Source organism: Lepidochelys kempii, chromosome 8, assembly GCF_965140265.1.
Source record: "Lepidochelys kempii isolate rLepKem1 chromosome 8, rLepKem1.hap2, whole genome shotgun sequence".
NCBI lineage: Eukaryota > Metazoa > Chordata > Testudines > Cheloniidae > Lepidochelys > Lepidochelys kempii.
In genome coordinates, this window is record NC_133263.1 from 104129400 (window position 1) to 104152679 (window position 23280).

A 23280-nucleotide genomic window follows, 5' to 3' on the forward strand; every position below is an offset into this window, starting at 1 on the left:
GCACATGCACATCTCGAGTGGCACACACACGGGACGATCACTCAAGAACTAAGAGAATTCTTACATACCATTTGTTCTGCAATAGCACCACAAGGTTTAAGGAACTGAACAACATTATAGGCAATAACAATGAAGAGTTAGTTTCTAAACTCATGTAGTATGCTAGTTAATATGTGTGTACGTATATTGCTTTTTTCCTTATTCTAGACCATTACCTGTAAGTGAACTAACAGTTTGGACAAACATGCAAAACAGACCTGAACACCATACAGTTAAATATAAACACAAAGTCTGTTTATCTTTTTTAGATGTTATTTTCTTGAATTATTAACTAATGAGAAGTTTATAAGTTGTTACACTGGAATCAAATTTTTAATTGTTCCTACTTTAGGTTTTTCCTTACCTCCACTGTAGCGGATTGCTGTAGCAGGGACTAGCAGGGTTGCTCTGGGGTTGTGGGTTCAGGTAAAAGACTAAAGGAGAAGTCGCAAGAGCACAGTCCGCACTAAATGGGATTTTAAGGTGTTGTAGACCTGGAGCAGATGTAGGAGAGAACATGTGCTGATGAACTTCACTTCCTCGGCAGTGGGAGTACAAAGGAGAGGAGATTCTGACAAGGTACCACAGTAGAAATAATCAGTGTCAATGTCATGTGTTATTGCTTTTATTTTTAAAAAAATAAAAATTATTTAAAAGTTTTTCTATTAAAGTAATTTAATAAACTAAGTGGTCAAAAGTCATCCTTTTAATCAACACCTGAACTTGTTCAACTGTTACGCTGAAATAACCAAAATGTTACTGGTAGCCAATGCAACACTAACTCAACATTATTTTTTCACCGTGGAATTATTTGATCCTGAACTGGCCAAATTTTCCATGCCAAACGTAAGATAATATGCAGTGTAGCTGTAGCCGTGTCAGTCCCACAATATTAGAGAGAGAAGGTGGGGGAGGTAATATCTTTTATTGGAACAACTCATGGCAAACAAGCTTTTCCACCTTGCATTTTGTTGTGACACTGGGAGTACCTTTCCCAGACCTGAAGAAGAGTTCTGTGTGTCTCGAAAGTTTGTATCTCTCACCAACAGAAGTTGACCCAGTAAAAGATATTACCTCACCCACCTTGTTTCTCATACATAGGTGTATTAGAAATACAGTAACTCCTCACTTAAGTTCCTCCCACTTAACGTTGTTTCAATGTTACATCCCTGCTCCATTAGGGAACAGGGCTCCTTTAAAGTTGTGCAATGCTCCCTTATAACGTCGTTTGGCTGCTTGCTCCATCCACTGCTTGTAGGATTCTCTGGAAGAGCAGCAACTTTACAAGGAAGCATTGCACAACTTCCTCTTCTCTGACTCCTCCTCCTCCCCCCCAGAGCTTCCCCCGCCACCAAACAGCTGTTTGGTGGTGCTTAGGATTTTCTGAGATGGAGCGGGAGGAGCGGGGACATAGCACACTTGGGGAAGGAGGTGGCGAGGGAGGGGCGGGGGGAGCTTCACTGCCGGTGGGTGCAGAGCACCTGTTAATTTTTCACCCTTAACTGGGACTGAACTCTGCCATCATTCAGGAGGCTGGAGGGAAGAGCTTCACAAACATCATCGCTGAGTATAATATTAAATTGCTTGTTTAAAATTGTTTAAAACTTATATTATTTATGTATATAATACCTTTTGTCTGGCAAAAAAATTTCCTTGGAACCTAACCCACCCCCCCGCAATTTACATTAAATCTTCTGGGAAAATTGGATTTGTTTAACATCGTTTCGCTTAAAGTCACATTTTTCAGGAACATAACTACAACATTAAGTGAGGAGTTACTGTACTTTCTGTGAAAAGTATATTACACAGATCCTTAAATAGAAAACATTTAGAACATCTTCAAAGTTCTTTACAAACATTAACTAATTTAGCCTGATAACAGCACTGTGAAGTAGATATTCTAATTTCAGTGATGAGAAAATTGAGGCACATAGGAGTTACGTGACCAATCACAGTAGATCAACTGCAGGACCAGGATTAGAATTAAGAAGACTCCCAACTGTGTGCTCATTTCTCTAAAGTATGGATTGGATGAATGTACTATAAGGTAGATAGAAAGCTGGCTAGATCACTGAGCTCAACAGGTAGTGATCAACGGCGCCCCACTATAGAAAGGATGTAGACAAACTGGAGAGAGTCCAGTGGAGGACAACAAAAATTATCAGGGGGCTAGTGCACGTGACTTACGATGAGAGACTGAGGGAACTTGGCTTATTTAGTCTGCAGAAGAGAAGAGTGAGGGGGGATTTGATAGCAACCTTCAACTACCTGAAGGTGGATTCCAAAGAGGATGGAGCTCAGCTGCTCTCCGTGGTGGCAGATGACAGAACAAGGAGTAATGGTCTCAAATTGCAGTGGGGGAGATCTAGGTTGTATATTAGGAAAAACTATTTCACTAGGTGGGTGGTGAAGCACTCGAATGCTTTAGCTAGGGAGCCAAGTATCAGAGGGGTAGCCGTGTTAGTCTGTGTCTACCAAAACCATCAGGAGTCCTTGTTGTTTTTACCTAGGGAGGTGGTGGAATCTCCCCATTTAGAGTTTTTTAAGGCCCGGCTTGACAAAGCCCAGCTGCGATGATGTAGTTGGGGTTGGTCCTGCTTGGACTAGATGACCTCCTGAGGTCCCTTCAGACCCTAATCTATGATTCTATGATAAAGAAATAAATGTCTGGGCTATTAAAATAATTTAAATGTATTAATTTCTAATATGATATGAAAGTCTTTTTTACCCCAGATTTTTAGCATGCTGAAGGAAAATAGTCTGTGTATATTTACATAAGAGAATATCATAACTATAGCAACATGAGTTACTACACTCCAAACAGCTGAACGTATTTTAAGGTCCAATGCTGCACTCCTTAGTGACACAAAACCGGCCAAAGTCTAGTACAAATGCTGGCTGGCTGGCAGAATCCTTCACAAAGTATTCCAAAAATTATTCTTTGAAGAAAAATATTGCATTTGCTACCAACACCACAGGTCTGCTAGGCCTGTTTACAGAACTCAGTATCGAATTTGCCTTAACAGCTACACATTAATACCGAGAACTATTGTTTTGACCACTTACGTTTCTTGAAAACTAATTTGGATAGGATTTTCATCATGACCAACAAATAAATCAACTTCATCTGAAGTTACAATTGGAATATTTTGCATTTCACATTAGGTAGTATAATAATTTTTTCCCCACCAACCCAAAGATGCATGAGCTGTTATACTAGAATTAAAAGACAAATTTTAAATAATTAAATATAAACCATAAATGCCACACTTATATTAAAACTATGATCCTCAATCAAGATTTTACATATCACAAAATGAAAAATTTTGTACCCAATCCCCAAAATTTAATCCTTACATGTACAATGAACGCTCAATTATTAATTATTTTAGTTTGGGGGATGCAGCAAGAATTGTGTTGCAGACAGGAGTGATAGGTACTATACCAGACGATAAGACTGTACAAGATTGTAAATTCTTTGGGGCAGGGACTGTGTCTTTGTTCTGTGTTTGTACAGAGCCTTGCACAATGAGGTCCTGGCTAGGACTTCTGGGTGCTACAAGGTGGTATTATACAAATAATAAACAACATATGTTGTATTAACTGGGCATAGATATTAACCTACTTTGCTTTTGGCAATACATAAATACATAAAAGAGCTTCATCTGTCCTGTTCAAAACATTAAATACAGTAGTATAAAAATTTAGGATAGACTTTGGTTATTGTTCTTTTGGGCCCAAATGTTGCGTGTTAAAGTACTGAAATTATCCAGAGCTGCTAACGTTGCCTGCTTTAAAATTCCCTAATGAAACCAAATGCATCTGATCAGTAAGCAACCCTTAGTTTCTGGAAATCCCCACTAGCAATATGTACTTAAACAGCTGATGGGGCTTACAATCTGCTGACAGAAAGATTAAGCCTTCCTCTTCTCCTCGTCCTCTTCCTTCATCATGAACTAAATAACACAGATTCACTTAGCCTCCATGCTTACATCCATACTCTTTATATAAAATTTCTTTAATTTTTAAGATCAAAATAACACTAATAATGACTTGCTCTTATATAGTGCTTATCAGAAGATTTCAAAGCGCTTTACAAAGGAGGTAAGTATCAAAATAAAATATGTTCCATAAATCGGTATACTTAAAATGCCTAGAGTTGTACATTAAGATGAAAATTTCAGGTAATGCAGCAAAAAGATTCTCATCTCACCTAAAATATTTGGAAAGTATTATTTTAAAAGGAAGGGGGGCTTCAGCTGCTTTGCGCTTTCTCACTGCTCTTACTCTGATAGATGAAAGTTTATTTCCCTTTTAATCTGTTTAAATAACTCTTTTTTTAAATAAAAGAATACAAAAAGCACAGAGTATGATGAGTGTTCAGTTTTACCATAGCAGTTAATGCCATATACAATACTAAACAAATATTAGGTGCCTATTTAAACAATTATTTTTAAAACTATAAAAGATTGCATTTATCTGGCAACACTTTTACTTCCAGTACATCACTCACCACAGAGTTTTGGAAAATAATATTTCCTATCTACAGCTAAATGAAAAGTTTGACACTGATAAAATGCTCTTTCAATGATTAATCCTCTTCTAAGTTAAATTAAGATGACATTTGTTGGCCATGAAAAATTCTGGGCATTTTCCCTGATAGTTTTCATATGCAATGCTAAATTGTAATTTTTTTTCATAACAGTCCTTACTGGATCCGCAGAGATGGGGCTCCAAGTCTATGTTGCCTCCGTTTCATCATTGTACTTTCTGATACACTGTTTCTTCTCAGAATAAGAGATTTAAAGCCAGAAAGGAGAAACCCGCTGTTATCACTCCAGTGCAGAGTACAGAACAATCAATGTAATACAGAGCTCTTCAAATATCCCCAGTGTCACCACAGACTTTATGAATTCAGTAACAGTCCAGACTAATCAGCCAGCTCATATCAAAATCTAATTATTTTTAAAGAAGTCTTCCACAAGTCTATTTCTAGCATCCATGAACAGGAAATGAAGACCAACAGTATGCAGCAGTAGTACTGAGAAGCCAAAGATACAAACTAAACAATCTGATCCGTCATACAGACAGCAATGTACTGCTGACATCACTCACACTTAGAGCACAGCAAATCAGTGGCAAACTTTTTCTGGGCTTCAGACAGCAGTGTCACGTTCACTCTTAGTGAATCACAAGAAAAATGCAGAACCAGAGAGAGAGATGGCATACTGGAAAAAACTCTGGCAGAAATCTCACATACCAGCTCAAAAATTCATCCTGTGATAGGAATACAGTCATTGCTCCCACCCAGAGTCTCTGGGAAAGTCATGAGCAGTGCAAAGAACAGCTGCTCTTTACTGGGGAGGAAACATACTAACTATCCCATTTTTGGAAATCAAACCGTGTAAGAATCTGCAGAACTTCCATCTTAAAACATTCATAATGTGTTAATTTGTTAAACTATGAATTTTACACACAAGTTAAACATATCAGGAACAAATACATAATCAGGTTATCATAGAATCATAGAATATCAGGGTTGGAAGGGACCCCAGAAGGTCATCTAGTCCAACCCCCTGCTCAAAGCAGGACCAATTCCCAGTTAAATCATCCCAGCCAGGGCTTTGTCAAGCCTGACCTTAAAAACCTCTAAGGAAGGAGATTCTACCACCTCCCTAGGTAACGCATTCCAGTGTTTCACCACCCTCTTAGTGAAAAAGTTTTTCCTAATATCCAATCTAAACCTCCCCCACTGCAACTTGAGACCATTACTCCTCGTTCTGTCATCTGCTACCATTGAGAACAGTCTAGAGCCATCCTCTTTGGAACCCCCTTTCAGGTAGTTGAAAGCAGCTATCAAATCCCCCCTCATTCTTCTCTTCTGCAGGCTAAACAATCCCAGCTCCCTCAGCCTCTCCTCATAACTCATGTGTTCCAGACCCCGAATCATTTTTGTTGCCCTTCGCTGGACTCTCTCCAATTTATCCACATCCTTCTTGAAGTGTGGGGCCCAAAACTGGACACAGTACTCCAGATGAGGCCTCACCAATGTTCTAGCTATTTCTTCTTTCCTTCTTTATGAACTTCAAAACTACAAGGACAAATTGGCACTAGAACAAACCGTCAAAGGATATTGATGACACTAGAAATACACAAGGCTACACTACGATAATAATCTTTTGTAGGGCTCAAGAGGTTCCCTTGCATCCCTTAAATCTGAGTCTTGCATTTTAGTTTTTGAATGGTAATTTCTATCGTTAGCTCAAATCAAACTCATGCTATTTTGCATGGTTGTCACAAACTACTGTCCATCTTTCCTGAAATCCATTATCTGCAGAAAGTTAGCTTTCCAAACTAACATTCCACATGAACATCTTGTCCAGATTTTAATTAAAACACTGTGTCTAAGAGATTGTGGTGTATTTTTAAAGGAGTATTTAACATTTTCAAATATTTATAACCATAACCACCATTTATGGTTCCTCATTGGATAGCAGGTCAAATTCAAAGTTATGGTCCTCATCTTTAAAGCCTTCCATGGAAGCAATCCAAGTTACCAGACAAATGCCTCTCTCTACAGCAGGGGTCCCCAACACAGTGACTGTGGGTGCAATGGTGCCCGCCAGGGCAGTTGTGCGCACCCGCAGGACACTGCACCGCCGAAAATGCTGCCGAGAAGTGTTGCTGTTTCTCGGAGGCGCTTCTTTCCGCTGCCGCTTCTTGGCGGCATTTCGGTGGCGGGGTGCCACAGTCTTCTGGGAATAGGAATGTGCTATTCCCACAGAAAGGTTGGGGACCACTGCTCTACAGGATCACGACCTCCGCTGACAGCTATGTACCACGGGAACAATGGAACTGTCAACCTAAAAAATGAGACCTATACACCCAGGAGATGGAGTTTTCTTGACTACTGGTCCTCAAATCTGGAAGATGTCAGGACTATCACATACCTCAGCACCGTCAGAGCAAAATGAAAAACCCAGCCACCTTCCCACAATTAGCACCACCAACAGCAAAAAACAAACAAACAAAAAACCCCAAACAAACCAGAATCCCAGTTCTCTGGTGGAGACTGAAGGAGAGATCATAGAATCATAGAATATCAGGGTTGGAAGGGAACTCAGGAGGTCATCTAGTCCAACCCCCTGCTCAAAGCAGGACCAATCCCCAACTATATTTACATGTACACTATATAATAATAATTTTATGATGGTCCTGGTATGAAAATTAGGTAGATTAAATAATGGCAAATTTTAATTAAAAATCTGCATACAACATTTTCCCTATTTTTAAAATATTGCTAAGAACCTCCTCAAACACAACAGATCAATCCTAAAATCCTTCTCATGTACCAATTTTTCCTTTACAAACTATACTTCAAATAATTTCAGCAAGCCCCATATACTACTGGCAACGCTGCTATGGAGCCTCTGTAGGTGCAACTCCACGCATTCCAGCTCCTGACTCAGCACCTCATATCAATTTAAGAGCACTAGGTTATTTTTAATCTACTGCTTGTGAGTGTTTCTCTTCTGAGTTGAAGGGAGGAGTATAGTTAGAATGTAAAATCTCTCTCATCCATTTATTAAAAAAAAATACCACAAACTGAAAAGGCATTATTCTTCTTTATTTCCAGATCCAAGATGGCACAGGATGGGAACAGAATGCCACACCCCACTTCCTTCTTAGAGCACCATCGGACATTCTTTATCCGTTTTCTTCATATTCTATTCCCTCACACTTGAGGCATTGTACTGTCATGGCTGCCTTTCCCCTGAGTAAGGGAAAACTGCACATGACTCATCAACAGAACTACCTTATTGCCAAGAGAGACTGAAGCTGAGTGATATAATGCATTTCTTCCCAGCGATAACTGTACTGTCTCCATAACTTCCATGCTCTCTGAGCATGAAAGGGGAAAGAGACAGACCAGAATTCAAACCAAGTACTCCTATACAGCAGTGCACAGCCTGTCCACTAAGATACCAGAGTCTCCTATTTTGAGCAATGGTGATGTCTTACCTTATCTCTTTGCACTTTGGATATTTGCACTATTAAGGAATATTTGCCCCCCACTTCGCTTTGACATTGTAAGTGTGATAACATTAGCAAGGCTCCTCATAATCGCTTATAACCATAACCATGTTAGGTTTAATCTTCACCTAATATATTGACCAAGAGATTTTGTTTTCCCACCCATATGATATCCAAATTATTAGTACAGAAACCGAGTATATAATCTTTATTTAATTCAGGTCTTTGTAAAAAAAGACTAGAATAAATGTGCAAATTCTCTTCCCATGCTTGCCTTTATTCTCTTCAGTCCAGCAAGTCAAAATATTTTCCGTGTTTTCTCCAGCTAAAACTTTTGTTTCCTCAGTTTTAAGTATGAAGGTTTAGAAAGATTAGAAGTAGAAACAGGCATAGTTTTAAGTTTGGGTTTAGCACATTCTCTGAAAGCAATTTACTTCTGTATAATTCCACTGAGAAGGGATTTGGAAGAAAATTTACTAACAATCACTAACACGTATTTAATCCAACATCCCTGGATGGGTCAGTGGCAACAGAGATAGAACCAAGGACAAGGTTCCATATCACAAAGATTTTAGCAGATTCATACATGTCCACACAGTGACTACCCATTAGAGGGGGACCAAGAACTAACCACACTGTGTGTATGTGCGTTACACATTTGCTTTTGTCAAATAACATAATACTGCACAATGCATTTATTAAAGACCCAAATAAAAGTTTGGGTAAGGCAAAAATAGCTATATAAAAAAAGGTGTCTTTGACCACCAAAACAGCTAAGAATCTTTTTAATTTATCTACATGCATAAATGCATCATAAATAAAAGTTAATCCTCTTCCAGGAGAGAGGATGGCAAATTCTGTAACTGATGTGCACCATCTTAGAATGACAAGGTGGGTGAAGTAATATCTTTTATTGAACCATCTTCTATTGGGAAGAAGATACGCTTCCGAGTTTACACAGAGCTCCTCTTCAGATCTGGAAAAGGTACTTGGGCTATGTCTACACTACAGTTTACGTCGCAGAACTTATGTTGCTCAGGGATTTGAATAAACCCCACTCCAAGACCGACATAAGTTACACCAACATAAGCACTGGTGTGGACAGCGCTATGTCAGTGGGAGAACTTCTCCCATCGACGTAGCTTCCTCTGCTTGCAAAGGTGGCTTTATTATGCCAATGGGAGAGCTCTCTCCCATCGGTATAGAGTGCCTTCACCAGACATGCTACAGTGGTGCAGCTGCATCACACTGCTGCAGTACTGGACGTGTAGACATGCCCTCAGAGTGTCACACAACCAAATACAAAGTGGAACAGATGGTTTAGCGTAACTAGTTAACACATATTGTAAGAGACGATTTCAGATGAAGTAGCCAGTTAACTCCTCTGCAGTCATAGGACAAAAAAGGGGGGTTAGTGGATTACTGATTCTTATAATAAGCCATAAATCCAATGACTTTGTTAAGTCAACGATTTTTAATGTCTAGCAAAGTTATGAATTTAAGCTCCAGGCTTGTCTTTTGAAGGTGTTGTGTGCGTTTCCTTTGAAGATGAAGACAGAGGTCATATATGGAGTAACTGCTTTGTGAAAAGTGTTCACCTACTGTTGACATGGTGTTTTTGTCTTATCATTTTTCTGAGACAACATGGGTGAGGCAATATCTTTTATTGGACCACTTTCTGTTGATGAGAGAGACAAGCTTTCAAGCTTACACAGAGCTCTTCTTCAACTTTGAGATGAGTTTGTAGAGTTTCTCTTGGAGTTGTTTGGGGAAGGATTTGAAAACATGCAATTCTGAAGATGCAGTTTTGGGTTGCATTAACAGAGGCATAGCATGCAAGTTACAGGAGGTGATAGTACACTGGACCCTTGCTAGAAAGCGGAGTTCTGGATCCATGCATGGTACCGTGTTACTATGGATCCCAATTTAAATATTTAAACTTGGGATCCATCGCCGCGACCGCGCTACATGTGAATCTACGCTATAGTGATGTGCGCTCTAGCAAGGGTCCACTGTACCACTCGACTTAGTGCTGGTTAGGCCTCAGCTGGAGTACTGTGTCCAATTTTGGTCACTGCTATATATAGGGCACTACCAAATTCACGGTCCATTCACGGTCATAGGATTTTTAAAATCATAAATGTCATGATTTCTACTATTTAAATCTGATATTTCATGGTGTTGTAACTGTAGGGGTCCTGACCCAAAAATCAGAAATAACCTTGCAACCCCCTGCACAACTGTTTGGCTGCTGCTGCCGGCATCGCTACCTTCAGAGCTGGGAAGCGGTGGCTGCTGGCCGGGAGCCCAGCTCTGAAGGCCGAAGTAAGGGTAGTATAGTATGGTATTGCCACGGTTACTTCTGCGCTGCTACTGGTGGGGCAACACCTTCAGAGCTGAGCACCCGGCCAACAGCCACCACTCTCCAGCACCCCAGCTCTGAAATCAGAGCAGAAGAGTGGCAATACTGGGACATCCCCCCAAAAAACAGCCTTGTGACCCCCCTGCAATTCATTTTTGGGTCAGGACCCCCAATTTGAGAAACACTGGTCTCCCCTGTGAAATCTGAATAGTCTAGGGTAAAAGCACACAAAAGACCAGATTTCACGGTGGGAGACCAGATTTCATAGCCCGTGATGCGTTTTTCATGGCCGTGAATTTAGTAGGGCCCTAGAAAAACAGACAGAATGTAGAGAAACTGGAAAGGATACAGAGTGAGTGGCAAAGATCATCAAAGGGATGGAATGTAAGCCAGATGTGCAGAGACTGAAGGAACTGAGTATCTTTAGTCTGGAAAAAGAGGGAGAATGGGGTGTGGGAGTGGGGGACGAGAGAACATGATGGTCTTCAAATACTTCTAAGGCTCCCACAAAGAAGATGAGGAAAAACTGTTCTGTCTTGCCACAGAGAGCAGGCAAAGAGGCAATGGGTTCAAACTACAGCATAGCAGATTTAAATTAAATCTCAGGGAAAACTTCCTAACTGTAAGAAAAGTGGGAAAATGGAACAAACTTCCTCGGGAAATCGGGAAAACTCCTTTACTGGAGATTTCAAAATGAGACTTGATAGCCATCTGTCTTGGAAGGTTTACACACAACAAATCCTTCACCTTGGCAGGGGGTTAAACTAGATGACCCTTGCGCTCCCTTCTAACCCTTCAATTCACCACAGTTTACCCAGGAATTTAAGGATATCATCAAATGCTTCTCCAAAAAACTCCAAGAAAAACTCTATTAACTCTTCCCCCATGAACCCACCCCAGAGACCTTCTATACGCTTCCCAAAATACACAAACAAGGGAACCCAGGGAGACCCATCATATCTGGCTATGGCACTCTTTCTGAAGGAATAGTGGGACTCAGAACCTATCCTCAAACCACTCACCACACAAAGGGCCAGCTTCCTCCACAACACAATCAACTTCTTCCATAAACTCCGCAACATAAACAACCTCTTTCAGAATACCATCCTTGCCACCATGGATGTCAATTCCCAATATACCAACATCCCTCACAATGATGGCACAGCTACCTGCCTCAAATATTTACAAGACAATGGACAACCCTCAGATATGCATCCGTAACAATTTTATATTCAACAACGAACACTGTGTCCAAACCATGGGAACAGCCCTGGGTATTAGGATGGCTCCCTAATATGCCAACCTCTTCATGGGCCACCTTGAACAAGAATTTATGGACCAGTGCACCATGAAACCAATGATATAGCTGAGATACATCAATGATATTTTCATCCTCTGGACAGACGACCTAAACTTCCGCATAGATGTCCACCACAACTTCAACAACATCCACCCATCCATTAAACTCTCTCTGGAACCCTTCAACACCAGCATCCATTTCCTGGACCCCACAATCAACTTCAACTATCGAACCCTTCAGATAACTATATACAAGAAACCCATGGATCACCACACATATCTTCATAGATCCAGAAACCACCCCAAACACACCAAGAAATCTTATCTACAGCCAGGCACTCCGATTCCACAGAATATGATCCAAGGAAAATGTCCGGAATATACACCTTAACACATTCAAAACCACCTTCACTAAGCAAGGAGACGCCACCAGAGAAGATGACCGCATCTTGGACTGGGCCACCCAAATACCCCAAGATAACCTGCTTCAATATAGAAATAAAACCCCCTCTGACCACACAACCCTAGTTGTCACCAAGCACCCTACACTTGAACCCATATAGGGTATCCTCAAATAACTACAACCCATATTTGATGGGGACCTCAGCCTGAAATAAATCTTTTCTGAACCCCCTTTTCTGGCCTTCAAATAATGCCCCAACCTCTCCAAAGACATCATCAGAATCAACCTGCCCACAGACCAGGACACACTAACTTAAAGCAGCATCAGACCCTGCCAGTACAACAGAAGAAAATTTGCAGACATATCTCCACTGATACAATGATCAGCACCCCCCACAACACACCATTCAAGATCCATGGGTCCTATACATGTCTCTCAGAATTGTTGTTGGGACATTTAGTTCATTGATTGAGGTACATCACTTGTTCACTGATTGATGTACCTCAATCAGTGAACTAAATGTCCCAACAACAATTCTGTGGGTGAAACTAGACAATCACTATGTTCTCAAATGAACTCTCAAAGGAAAATGATAAAAGACAAAAACACCATATCACTTGTGGGTGAACACTTTTAACAAAGTGATCACTCTATATCTGACCTATCAGAGGAAACCTGCACAACACTTTCAAAAGATGAGCCTCAGAGCTTAAATTCATAACTTTGCTAGACTCTGCAAATCATGGTCTTAATAAAGACATTGGATTTATGGCTTATTACAACCATCAGTAACGCACTAACCCGGTTTTTGTCCTATGACTATAGGGGTGTTAATGGGCCACTCCATCTTGAATTGTCCCTTAGAAAGTTTAACTACTTATGCTAAACTATCTGTTCAATCTTGTATTTAGCTGTGACACTCTGAATACCTTTCCCACACCGAAGAAGAGCTCTGTGGTAAAGTCAGTAATCAAGATATTTAAGTAGGCTGGCTAACAGATGGCACCATGCAATCAAAAAGGTAGGCCACTGCCTGTATCATGGCATTTTTGCTGGAATATTTAACAATATTTGACTGTTGTCAAATAATAGGCAGTCAACTGACTGGCTTGCCAAGCCTGTATAACGATATGCATCTGATGAAGTGAGCTGTAGCTCACGAAAGCTTATGCTCTAATAAATTGGTTAGTCTCTAAGGTGCCACAAATACTCCTTTTCTTAATACAACTAAGGTAGATGATGCAGCACTAAAATGGTTCTCGAACAGGATCCAGAGAGTGATAATGGGAAAGAGGAGTAGTTATCCAACAATCTTCATATTTGGGATCTTACACGGATCCATCCATCTCCTCACTGCTTCAGCTTTTACACAAGTCCACTTGTAGAAATGGTGAGACACCCCAAGCTCCATTGCCAAAAATGTATACTGAAGACATCCAACTCTGTCACGTTCCATAAATGCACCAATACCAACACAAGGATGTCATAATGCCTACAAGAGAGGAGCTTCTGGGTGAAGAACAGCTGGCTAAAACTGAACCTAGATAAGAATGAGGTGATGAGAGTCAGAAGACAAAATGTTTAGAAGAACTAGCAGAAAGAACACTCCTCGCCTTTTAACAAAGGCATCCACTCGTCAATTGGTCTGAAGCCTCCGGGTCCTGCTGAACTCACCACTGAGCCAAACTGCAATGAAAAAAAAAAAGGAAAAACAAAAAACTTTCCTCCACTTCCAGCTTGTTCGGAAATGTATGCCGTTCCTCCTTGATAAAGATTCTTCTATAGCGATCCATACATTCTTCAGAGATAATGGAAATATATTGTAAATTACTGTATATTTCTACACAGTAGGGCTGATGTTGGATGCAATGAAACGGCCCTAGCTTGCACAGAATGTGTGAGTGCCACCTCAATAGGGAGGGCCATCATGAGCACATCACACCTGCGCTCTAATCCTGTCATTGACTCCAAATCAGATTGCATTGTCCCATGGCTAGGTCATGGCCTTGATCCTGTCCATCAAAACAATCAATGGGTCAGGACTCAGCTACATCACTGACTGTGTCTCCATCTATTACCTGTCAATATAACTACATTATGTTGGGACAATGAAGCTTATAAAGCAGAAAATATCTGAAAATAAAGTGCTCTCCGTCAAGGACATTCAGGTGTGGGACAAATTTCCAGAAGAATTTAGAATGATCCTAAGCCTACCCATCTTTAAAGCACAATGCAAGATCTTCTCTGACATACCGTTTCCACCATTACAGGAATCATAATTTTTTAAAAAAATTATTTTCTGAGCAGAGACTCTTTAAATCAGGGATGGAAGAACAAACAGTAGACTCCATAGATCTTGCAGATTTAATTTATATGGGGAGCACTTCAAAACTATAGTATTAACAACTCTGAGATAAACAAAGATTTTTGAGATCTACAGATCCACAATGCTCTTTCCATTGAGCCATACAATTCTAATTGGTTGATAAGGGCATTTGGATATCAATCAGAAATAAATGAAAATCACATTATAGTACTAACTTATGAAACTAAACAAAAGTAAACCAATTCAAAATAACTAGGTCTGACTGACTGCACTTCCTATAGTTGCAGGGAATACAGTAAAATAATTTAGTCAGAGCATCTTTACAAGAAGCATATTGAACACTTTGAAAATCTCTATTCTGCTAAAAATTGAAATCACATGAGTAGCGGTTATTCTTGCCCTTTGCAGTTTAGGGTTTTGACCTTCTAGATACAGAGGCTACATAAGTTCTCTTCACAGAGGTAATCAAAAAGAAAGGATTGAAGTAACTGAAGAAAGGTACTTTACAAACAATTCAGCAATATCCATAGTTACTAAATAAACCATCATAAACTGTCAGTGCCTAAAGACCTGAGCACAGTGATATTGTTAATACTGTTAATACTTATAATAGCTTTATATTGTACCCATCTCCATACTTGACCAAGAAACAGGAAAAAAAACTTTGGAATCCTCCACTCCAGATCAAAAATGCTTTGTGCCAAAAATCTGAATTGTTACATTAAGGTAAAGGCTACAGATGAATAACTAATATCAAGTATTTGTTTCACTGGATTGTCTCCAAATACTTGTCCAAGTGCTCTTATTCAATCACTGTCTTTACTTTTCCCAAATCATATAAGCAATAGTGTTCCTAAAATCTAATACAAATCTAGCTAAGCTGGTCTAAAAAGTATACTGATGGATAATTGATGTATGAGTCCTGTGTTCTGTTTTGTTTTAAGTAACTGAATTTAACACCATCATATGACTTCAACAAAAAGATTCATTCATGCCTCATTAAAAAAAGCCTTTTTACCTAGTCATATTGTTCAACAGTGAATCACAAGCACCACACAGCACTTTCCAAACATTACTCCTTATACAAAGAAGAGATTTTAAAGAATAAAAATTCAAACTCGTTTGTTACCAAAACCTGAAATCTAAGACAGCTTATAAAAGGTAATCTAAGGAACTGACTTTGCTTCTGTGATATGCAAACTTTAGGGCTTGGTTTTTAGTTAGAAGGCTATGACTTTAAGCTTATTGTAGGTTTAACTGGCACACTTGCATATCCTTTATATAATCCAGCCACTATGCAGTTTTATTCTACCACATACCAGACCACAGAAAACTAAGCCTAGCAACTGTTAAATTCTCTCAGAGATCATCACAAAACAGTCTCTCCTAAAACTCTGCAAACCTAAAGAGAGATGTTAAAATCAATAACTGGCTTAATTTTAAAAGTGCTATATTTTAAGAAATCTGCTTTTTCCAGTTTGCTGTTTTGTGGCAATACTTCTATCGTCTTGATTTCACAACAAAAACCTGGAGGGATTGGTAATGAGAATCTAGTTTTTTCACATCTACATTGTCCACACCGCAGTGAGCAAATGTTGTTCCCATCAGTGACGTGTGTGGAATTAGATTATTAAATCTCAGTACAAACCCCACTGGACATTTTATCCAGAGTACAAAGGTTGGGATTGGAAGCAACAGGGACCACCGTTGGCAGTCTCAACAAAAAAGGCAAGCACTGTCTGCTGCATAAATGCTGAACTCCCCACTCACTCCTGTAAGTTTCCTTCATGTCAGGTTTGAGCCCTACTGGCTAAGCTATTGAGTAGGCTTGCACTACCACTGGCTGTCCTCCACCTCTTAAAGATATGAACAGAGGACTTTAGTCTCCAATGTGGCACCTTTCAAAAACACTTTAAAAGCACATGAAAAATGTTAATGGAAAAAAAATATATCTGTCTCTGATAGCTCTGTGTGGATTCAACAGTTGAGAATCTGCAAGTATTTTTGTTGAATCAAGCCTTATGTAATCCTAGGGGAATTCTGCGCCACTGCACCTGTGCAGAATTTATGTCCCCTGTATATTTCTTTGCTTCCCTGCAGAAAAATGACTTTCTGATGGGGCAGCAAAGGTAAGGCACAAGAGTAGTCATGCAACCCTCCTCAGCAGTATGTTTTGGGTGTCCAGGGCAGCCGGCAGAGGCGTAAATCACTGGGAGGGGGCAGGAGGCGGAACTGGGGAAGACCTAGGTGATGGCTCCTACTCTCTGCCGGGCTCAGCTGCTAGTCCAGGCTGGGCTAGGGAGGTCGGGACTTCCTCTTCCACTGCAAGGCATCAGGGGCAGGGCCAGACACCCCCCACACAGATTTCTCCCCCGGCTGCAGGAAGCTCTGCAAATTCCCCCACTCCCACACCCCGTTTCCTGTACCCATCACACCTCAGCTGCAGGGAGAAGGATCCCTGTAAAGGAAGCTACTCCCCCAACCACCCAATCCCTGTGCATCCAGACCCCCTCATATTTAGACCCTCCTGCCGAGCCTCCACCCTCAGAAGCCCCCGATAAGCTCCACTTCCCCTGCACCTGGAACACCCCAACAAGCCCCCGGCACCCAGATCCCCACCCCACCAAGCCCCAACCAGTTGCATCTGGATCCCCACCCTACTGAGCCCCACTCCACCAGCATCTGGACCCCCCATTGAGCCTCCCACATGTAGACCCCCCTCCAAGCTCTATCCCCCCACCACCACGGAGCCCCAACCACCTTCACCTGGACCCCCCTGCAGAGTCCCATTACCATCGCATCCAGAACCCCCAACAAGCCCCTGTGCATCCAGATCTTCCCCGCACCCGGATTCCCCACTGAACCGCCTGTACCCAAATTTCCCCACATCTCTCTCAAACTACACATGGATCCCCCCACAATAAGCCCCTACACACTTGGATCCTTCCTTGCTGAGCCTACCTGGTGCACCTGGCACAGAGGGGCAGGCCCCTGGGCTGTTTTGGGGGCAGGCCCCATCCTTGAACTCGGTCAGGGTTGGGTGCAACCTCACTGCTGAGTCTGTGTCGGGCGGATGGGAGGGAAGCCACACAGTGATCTCCCACCTCTGTGCAGCCAGTGGCCTGTGCTCCCCAATGCCAGGCGGGAGTCTCCATATTTGACAAATAAAATTTGCAGAATGTTGCAGAATTTTAAAATACCGTGCACAGAATATATATAGTAGAATTTTTAAATATTTTTGGCAGGGAATGCCGTCAGGAGTACTTATGGCAGCAATAGATGAAAAGTAATTATACTTACAAGCTTCCTCTTCTAGGGAGACTGAGTTCCTTCTGGAAAAAATACAAACAAAAAAATGAGAAAATTAATGAAGAAATATCTTAAATTAACTTCCTGTTTATCTAATCTAGTAATATTACTTTATAAATAAAATATTAAGGACCAGATTTTAAAAGATGTGTTCAAAAGATGGCAGCACTCCTAATTTGTTACCACATATATTATCATTGCACGCATAATATGATATTTGCATCTGTTTATAGCCAACTGGGCACTCAACTGGCCAGGTATGCACACAAATATTTGCTTTGACTGCACAATTATGGTATTTACAATTAGAAGCATACAATTGTATATAAATGTACTAACCATCTTTGCAATAAATTCTATTCTGTCATACACAGTTCATCATTCTAGTATCTGAGTGCCTTCCCATAGTGCATCAAGCAACATGATAACATCTGTCATGTGTTTGTTCTCTTATCTTCTCCCTGGGGGAGAAGTGTGTGCAGTGGAGTGTTTCGTCTTGGAGTTCTTTTTAAATATACACATACTGCTATATGTTTGAGAAGACAACCTCAAAGAAATGCACCTTGCACTTAGAATCAGAACATTTCGCCATTAAACTGTAAAGATTACAAGACATGGAAATAGATAAATATTTTATGTAAATATTTATTTACATCTCAGGTAAGCACATTTATCTCTTTTTAAAAACATTTTACACTACTGCACTTTTAATATTTCACCACTAGATGGTATCATCATCTACTAAGAGTCCACCTTCAACAAGGCACACAAGAACACAAGAAAAAAGTCAAACAGTAAAGTTAAAGAGCCACACGTCTATTTAAAGGGAGGGTTTTTTTAAATAATTCTACTACTCCATCTTTTTTGATAGGATAATGTGAAGATAAATATCACATTTTAAAAAATTAAAATTTAATGATGTTATTAATAAGATCAAATGCAATTTATTCTAACTGACCCTAATATAAATCTTTAATTTACTTTTTACCATTTACAATTATTACAGCTGGAGCCAGCATATTTTCTGTTTGTAATGCTACTGAGTCCAGCAGTAGCAAGGGAGGGATGGAGTGGGAACGGGACCTGGGGCCGGGCAGGGGTAGAGTACCCCCTGGGAACTGAGGAAGTCGGCGCCTATGTTTAAAGACTTCAGAGTAGCAGCCGTGTTAGTCTATATCTGCAAAAAGAGAAGGAGGACTTGTGGCACCTTAGAGACTAACACATTTATCTGAGCATAAGCTTTCGTGAGCTACAGCTCACTTCATCGAATGCATGCAGTGGAAAAAACTTTGTGCTTAAAGTGTTATGTTTGTTTTTATTCTCATTTGTACCTATGGTAGTCACTTTTTGTTATCCATGAAAACAACATTTTTCTTGACCCATAATCTCTCTCTGAATTTGGAAATTAACACATTTTATTTTAGAAAAACACATGGTATATTACATACGATCTCTCAATGTAACACAATCAAATATGCCATGACTGAATTGCACTCTATCCCTATAGTATTCACATTCATTCTGTGATTGCGCTTAAATGAATACACTGCAATTATAGCATCAATATACAATACAGTTTTTCAAATTCAACACCTCTAAGGCCTTGACTACAACAGGGAGAGTAATCAGCGGTACAGCAATGAGTTTTTATATCCATTGTTCCACTATGTACCACCTCATATTACCCTCCTGAAATCTCCCTTCATTCCTACTTCGCAGACTCTCAGACAGCAATCCACCTGAAACTACAATCTTCTGTGCCCACTCAATAGTATCCTCCCTCCCCAGCCATGTCCCCTGACCCCCCAGCCATTGCTCCCCTGCTTAGCTGACTGAACCAGGAACAGCAGACCTGGTATCTGCGCCGCTTCTCCGCCCCGCCCAAACAGGTTTTAAAGGCCCTACAGCCTGGAAGGGCCAAAGCAAGGGGAGCGGAGCTGGAAGCTCAAGGACTGCGAGCACCAGCGCCGCCAACTCTGCTCTTTCTGTTGCAGTTTCAACCCATTCACCATCAGCAATTCACTGTCTGCAGAGTTATAAAGCCAGACCCTGGGATATCGGAAGGAAGGGATTACTGGAGAAAGGACCAGCATATGTGGGGAACACAGCTGATGCAGAGGGGAATAGCATGGGGGGCAGAAACTGAAGTCTCAGCTGATGATCCACAGCAGGACAGCCATCTGAGACCTGCATTTAAGGAGCAGGAGTGCAGACATTTGAGGAGGCACATAGTGGGGGCACTGCACAAAGGGGCAGGGCAGGGAATAAGAAGGTACAAAAAGAGTGGTGTCGTAGTTGGTGAACTAAGGAGCTTTCACTGGTTGAGGAAACTGGAACGTCCATACTGGCACTCAGCTGATTGCATCTTTACACCTACAGGTTATCAGGATAACTTAATCACACAAAAGTACTTACATGTGGACTTAAGGCACATTTCAATCATTCAGTTAAAGTACATTGCACTCGACTGACATTTCAAGTATAGACAAAACCTAACAGAAGAGCCTGACAATACTTCATGGAGATCTGTAGTTACCTATTTCCCATAAATTGGGATCAGAGCTTGGAAATTAGTTTTTGTAGGATAGCTAAGGGAAGCAAGCTTCAGTATATTAATTATGAAGCAAGTGTTGGTGACTAGACTTACTTTACCATGCTAATCCTGCCAAACATCACACAAAGAGAACTTGGCAGTACGTATTTATGCATTCTTGAAACAGTTCATATTTTAAATGGCAAGATGATTAATAAAACACTGTCATGCTACGACCACCAAATATGACCTGGTATTTAGCTTTGGGTATAGTAATTCTTTCATTGTTCCACAACTCAATAAATCCTCTGAGTAACTGTGCTAATTATGTAAAATGTTTTCTTCCATATAAGACCTAACCCCAATTTAGAGTGAAACATCAAAGAATAGTAGATTCCATGCACAATCTGAAGTATCTGTCTCTGAGCACTTTAACTGTCAATACATAGATATATTATCCTCATTACCTCAGCCTAGCTCTGTGCCACCTGCTCTCAAGGTCGGTAATATAATCCTCTAAATGCATGTTTATTTTCAGTATCCTCTTACAAAAATGACAGACTGTCAATTTGCCTAGTTTTATTTCTCAAACTTTTTTCCACAGATGAAACCCATCAACAATTAGCATAAAGAATAAAGTCAAGTCCTGATGAAGTCAAATAACATGACCAACAACTGAGGTCTTATTCAACATGTTGCCTCAGAGAATTGAATTACTGAGAACAGAACCATTCTGGAATCATCCCATTCAATTAACTTATGTTCTCAAAAATGTGATTCATCAGGCTGTATCTTTACATACAGAGGAAAATGATATTAAATTAATTATCTGTTTTATTGAAAAGTAATAAAATTAACTTAGGGATTGTTTAGCAATACTAATTTTTTAACTTAATAATCACAGAAGGAGGGTGCAGTGTTTTAGTCATGTTGGGAGTAGGTGATTTATCACACTGTCTTCCTTTAATCGCTCTTTATAAAAGCACCATGGAGAGAGATTTCATCATCGCTTTATCTCAATATTGCAATTCGTCCTTGAATGTGTAACTGCACATATGGCACATACCCACAGGCAAAGTGGGATGCTAAAATGTGCTCTGAATGCACCATACTTTGGCCCTTTCAAATTAACTGAAAATCACCACCACCTGAATGTTCCCAGTTTCTGCCAGCACAGGCACCAGGGTTCCTGAGGCCTTTTCTACACTAGCGGGGTAAGTCGACCTACGTTACGCTACTCCAGCTACATGAATAACGTAGCTGGAGTCGACATAGCTTAGGTCGACTTACTGCAGTGTCTACATTGCACTGCATCGACAGGAGACGCTCTCCTGTCAACTTACCTTACTCCTCTCATTCTGGTGGAATACCAGAGTCGACCGGAGAGCGCTCTGTGGTCAATTTAGTGGGTCTTCACTAGACCAGCTAAACTGACCCCTGCTGCATCAATTGCAGAACATTGATTGCCGGTAAGTGTAGACATGGCCTGAGATAGCCTTTGACCCTGGAACTCCTATTTGGTAAGCTTATCCCCATCCAAGCTGAGCCACCAAACAAGATGATATAAAAGTATTTCTGTAGCTAGAGGGGAAAATACATTTTGCTTGGTAAATTAAAGATATTTCACAGATGTTGTAAGATCAACTGACACTCACTGACCTGACACCATGCACTCACATTTTAAATTTTTCCTTTGCTGACTAAGTATTTGCTTTAGGGTGCCCTATCAACCAGCAGGGGATTAATTAAATCTGTTTCTACACATAAACCACTTGCATTACAGAAATGATAATGAGGATTAGAATCTCCACTTCTGATGGAAAATGCAACCTGCCCATGCAAGGACATCAACTATAATCCATCCATCAGGCTGAAAAAGGAAGGAATTTTTCATGGTTTTAAAAAAAATCTAAGCTTTTCTTTCCCTGCAAGTATCTGTCAAGAAAATCTGCTACTTCTTACTACAGGAATGTATATAAATGGATATTAAAAACAATACCTTTCAATTTCCTTCTCTCTAAAAATTAAAATATCATCATTTGAATTTGGTTGCCAAACTGCACTGCAAAGAGATTGAAACATCAATACTAACAACATGAGCATTTTAACAACAACATATCTATAAAATGAAATGTTGGATTAATTTGTGGTACACACTGCAGATGTTGATTTCCATAATTTACTATTTTATTGCAAAACTAAATAATTAAGGATTATATTGTTATATCACCTGATTAAATATAAAATATGCTTTGAAGTAAGAAAATTGCTACCTTAACACTTTCCAATACCACCTAAAATTAGCAATATTGAGAAGATGTAGACACCTGCAATACCATTAGCCCACACACTTTGGAGGTGCTTTGCCTGCAATAATGTTAATATATAATTAATATTATCATGGGTATTTCAGACCTGGCAGTGTGTTCTCTCACACACTTCTGCTGCTAGCCACATGTTGAATTACAATGTACCAGGATTTTCCTCCTCTTACAAAGCCTGCATTGCAGGGCCAGAACAGCAGCAGCAGTTTTAGGACAATTTGGTACTGTGGAAGGGCGATATTAACTACTGAAGGCACGGATCATAATGTATAATTTTATTATTATTCTAAATACCCACACACAAACCAACAAAACAATCAAAATAAGTTTGGGATTACTTTCCAAATTCAGAGTGGTAGCCATGTTAGTCTGTATCAAAAGAAAGAACAAGGAGTACTTGTTAGTCTCTAAGGTGCCACAAGTACTCCTTGTTCTTTCCAAATTCAGTACAGTCTCATGTCAGTAAGAAATATTATCATTTGTAAAATGTATTGAAACAACCAACTGGAAAAAGGATTGACATTCAACTGACAAATAGCCTCACTCCTCTAAAGAACGAGTTTTTGTCAATCCTCAAAACCATGAGTCAAGAGCTAGCACATAATATAACATGTAAATTTCAGCTTCCTCTCCCACTTTTTTTTTTTTTTT

At 40.2% G+C, this 23280-nt stretch overlaps 1 protein-coding gene across 11 annotated transcripts in view; it reads right to left on the bottom strand.

Annotated features, from left to right (window-relative positions):
* MAST2 (microtubule associated serine/threonine kinase 2) overlaps positions 1 to 23280 on the bottom strand; it is a 388109-nt gene that overhangs the window by 177528 nt on the left and 187301 nt on the right. For 4 of the 11 annotated variants that reach the window (XM_073357843.1, XM_073357841.1, XM_073357845.1 and 1 more), the window contains 3 exons: positions 17764 to 17795; positions 4752 to 4826; positions 404 to 610 (listed from right to left, as the gene is read on the bottom strand). In XM_073357843.1, the coding sequence (XP_073213944.1) occupies positions 404 to 610; positions 4752 to 4826; positions 17764 to 17795 (314 nt within the window). Of the gene's footprint in view, positions 1 to 403; positions 611 to 4751; positions 4827 to 17424; positions 17687 to 17763; positions 17796 to 23280 lie in introns of those variants that run through there. The other 7 variants (XM_073357847.1, XM_073357846.1, XM_073357852.1 and 4 more) reach the window with 5 other exon arrangements.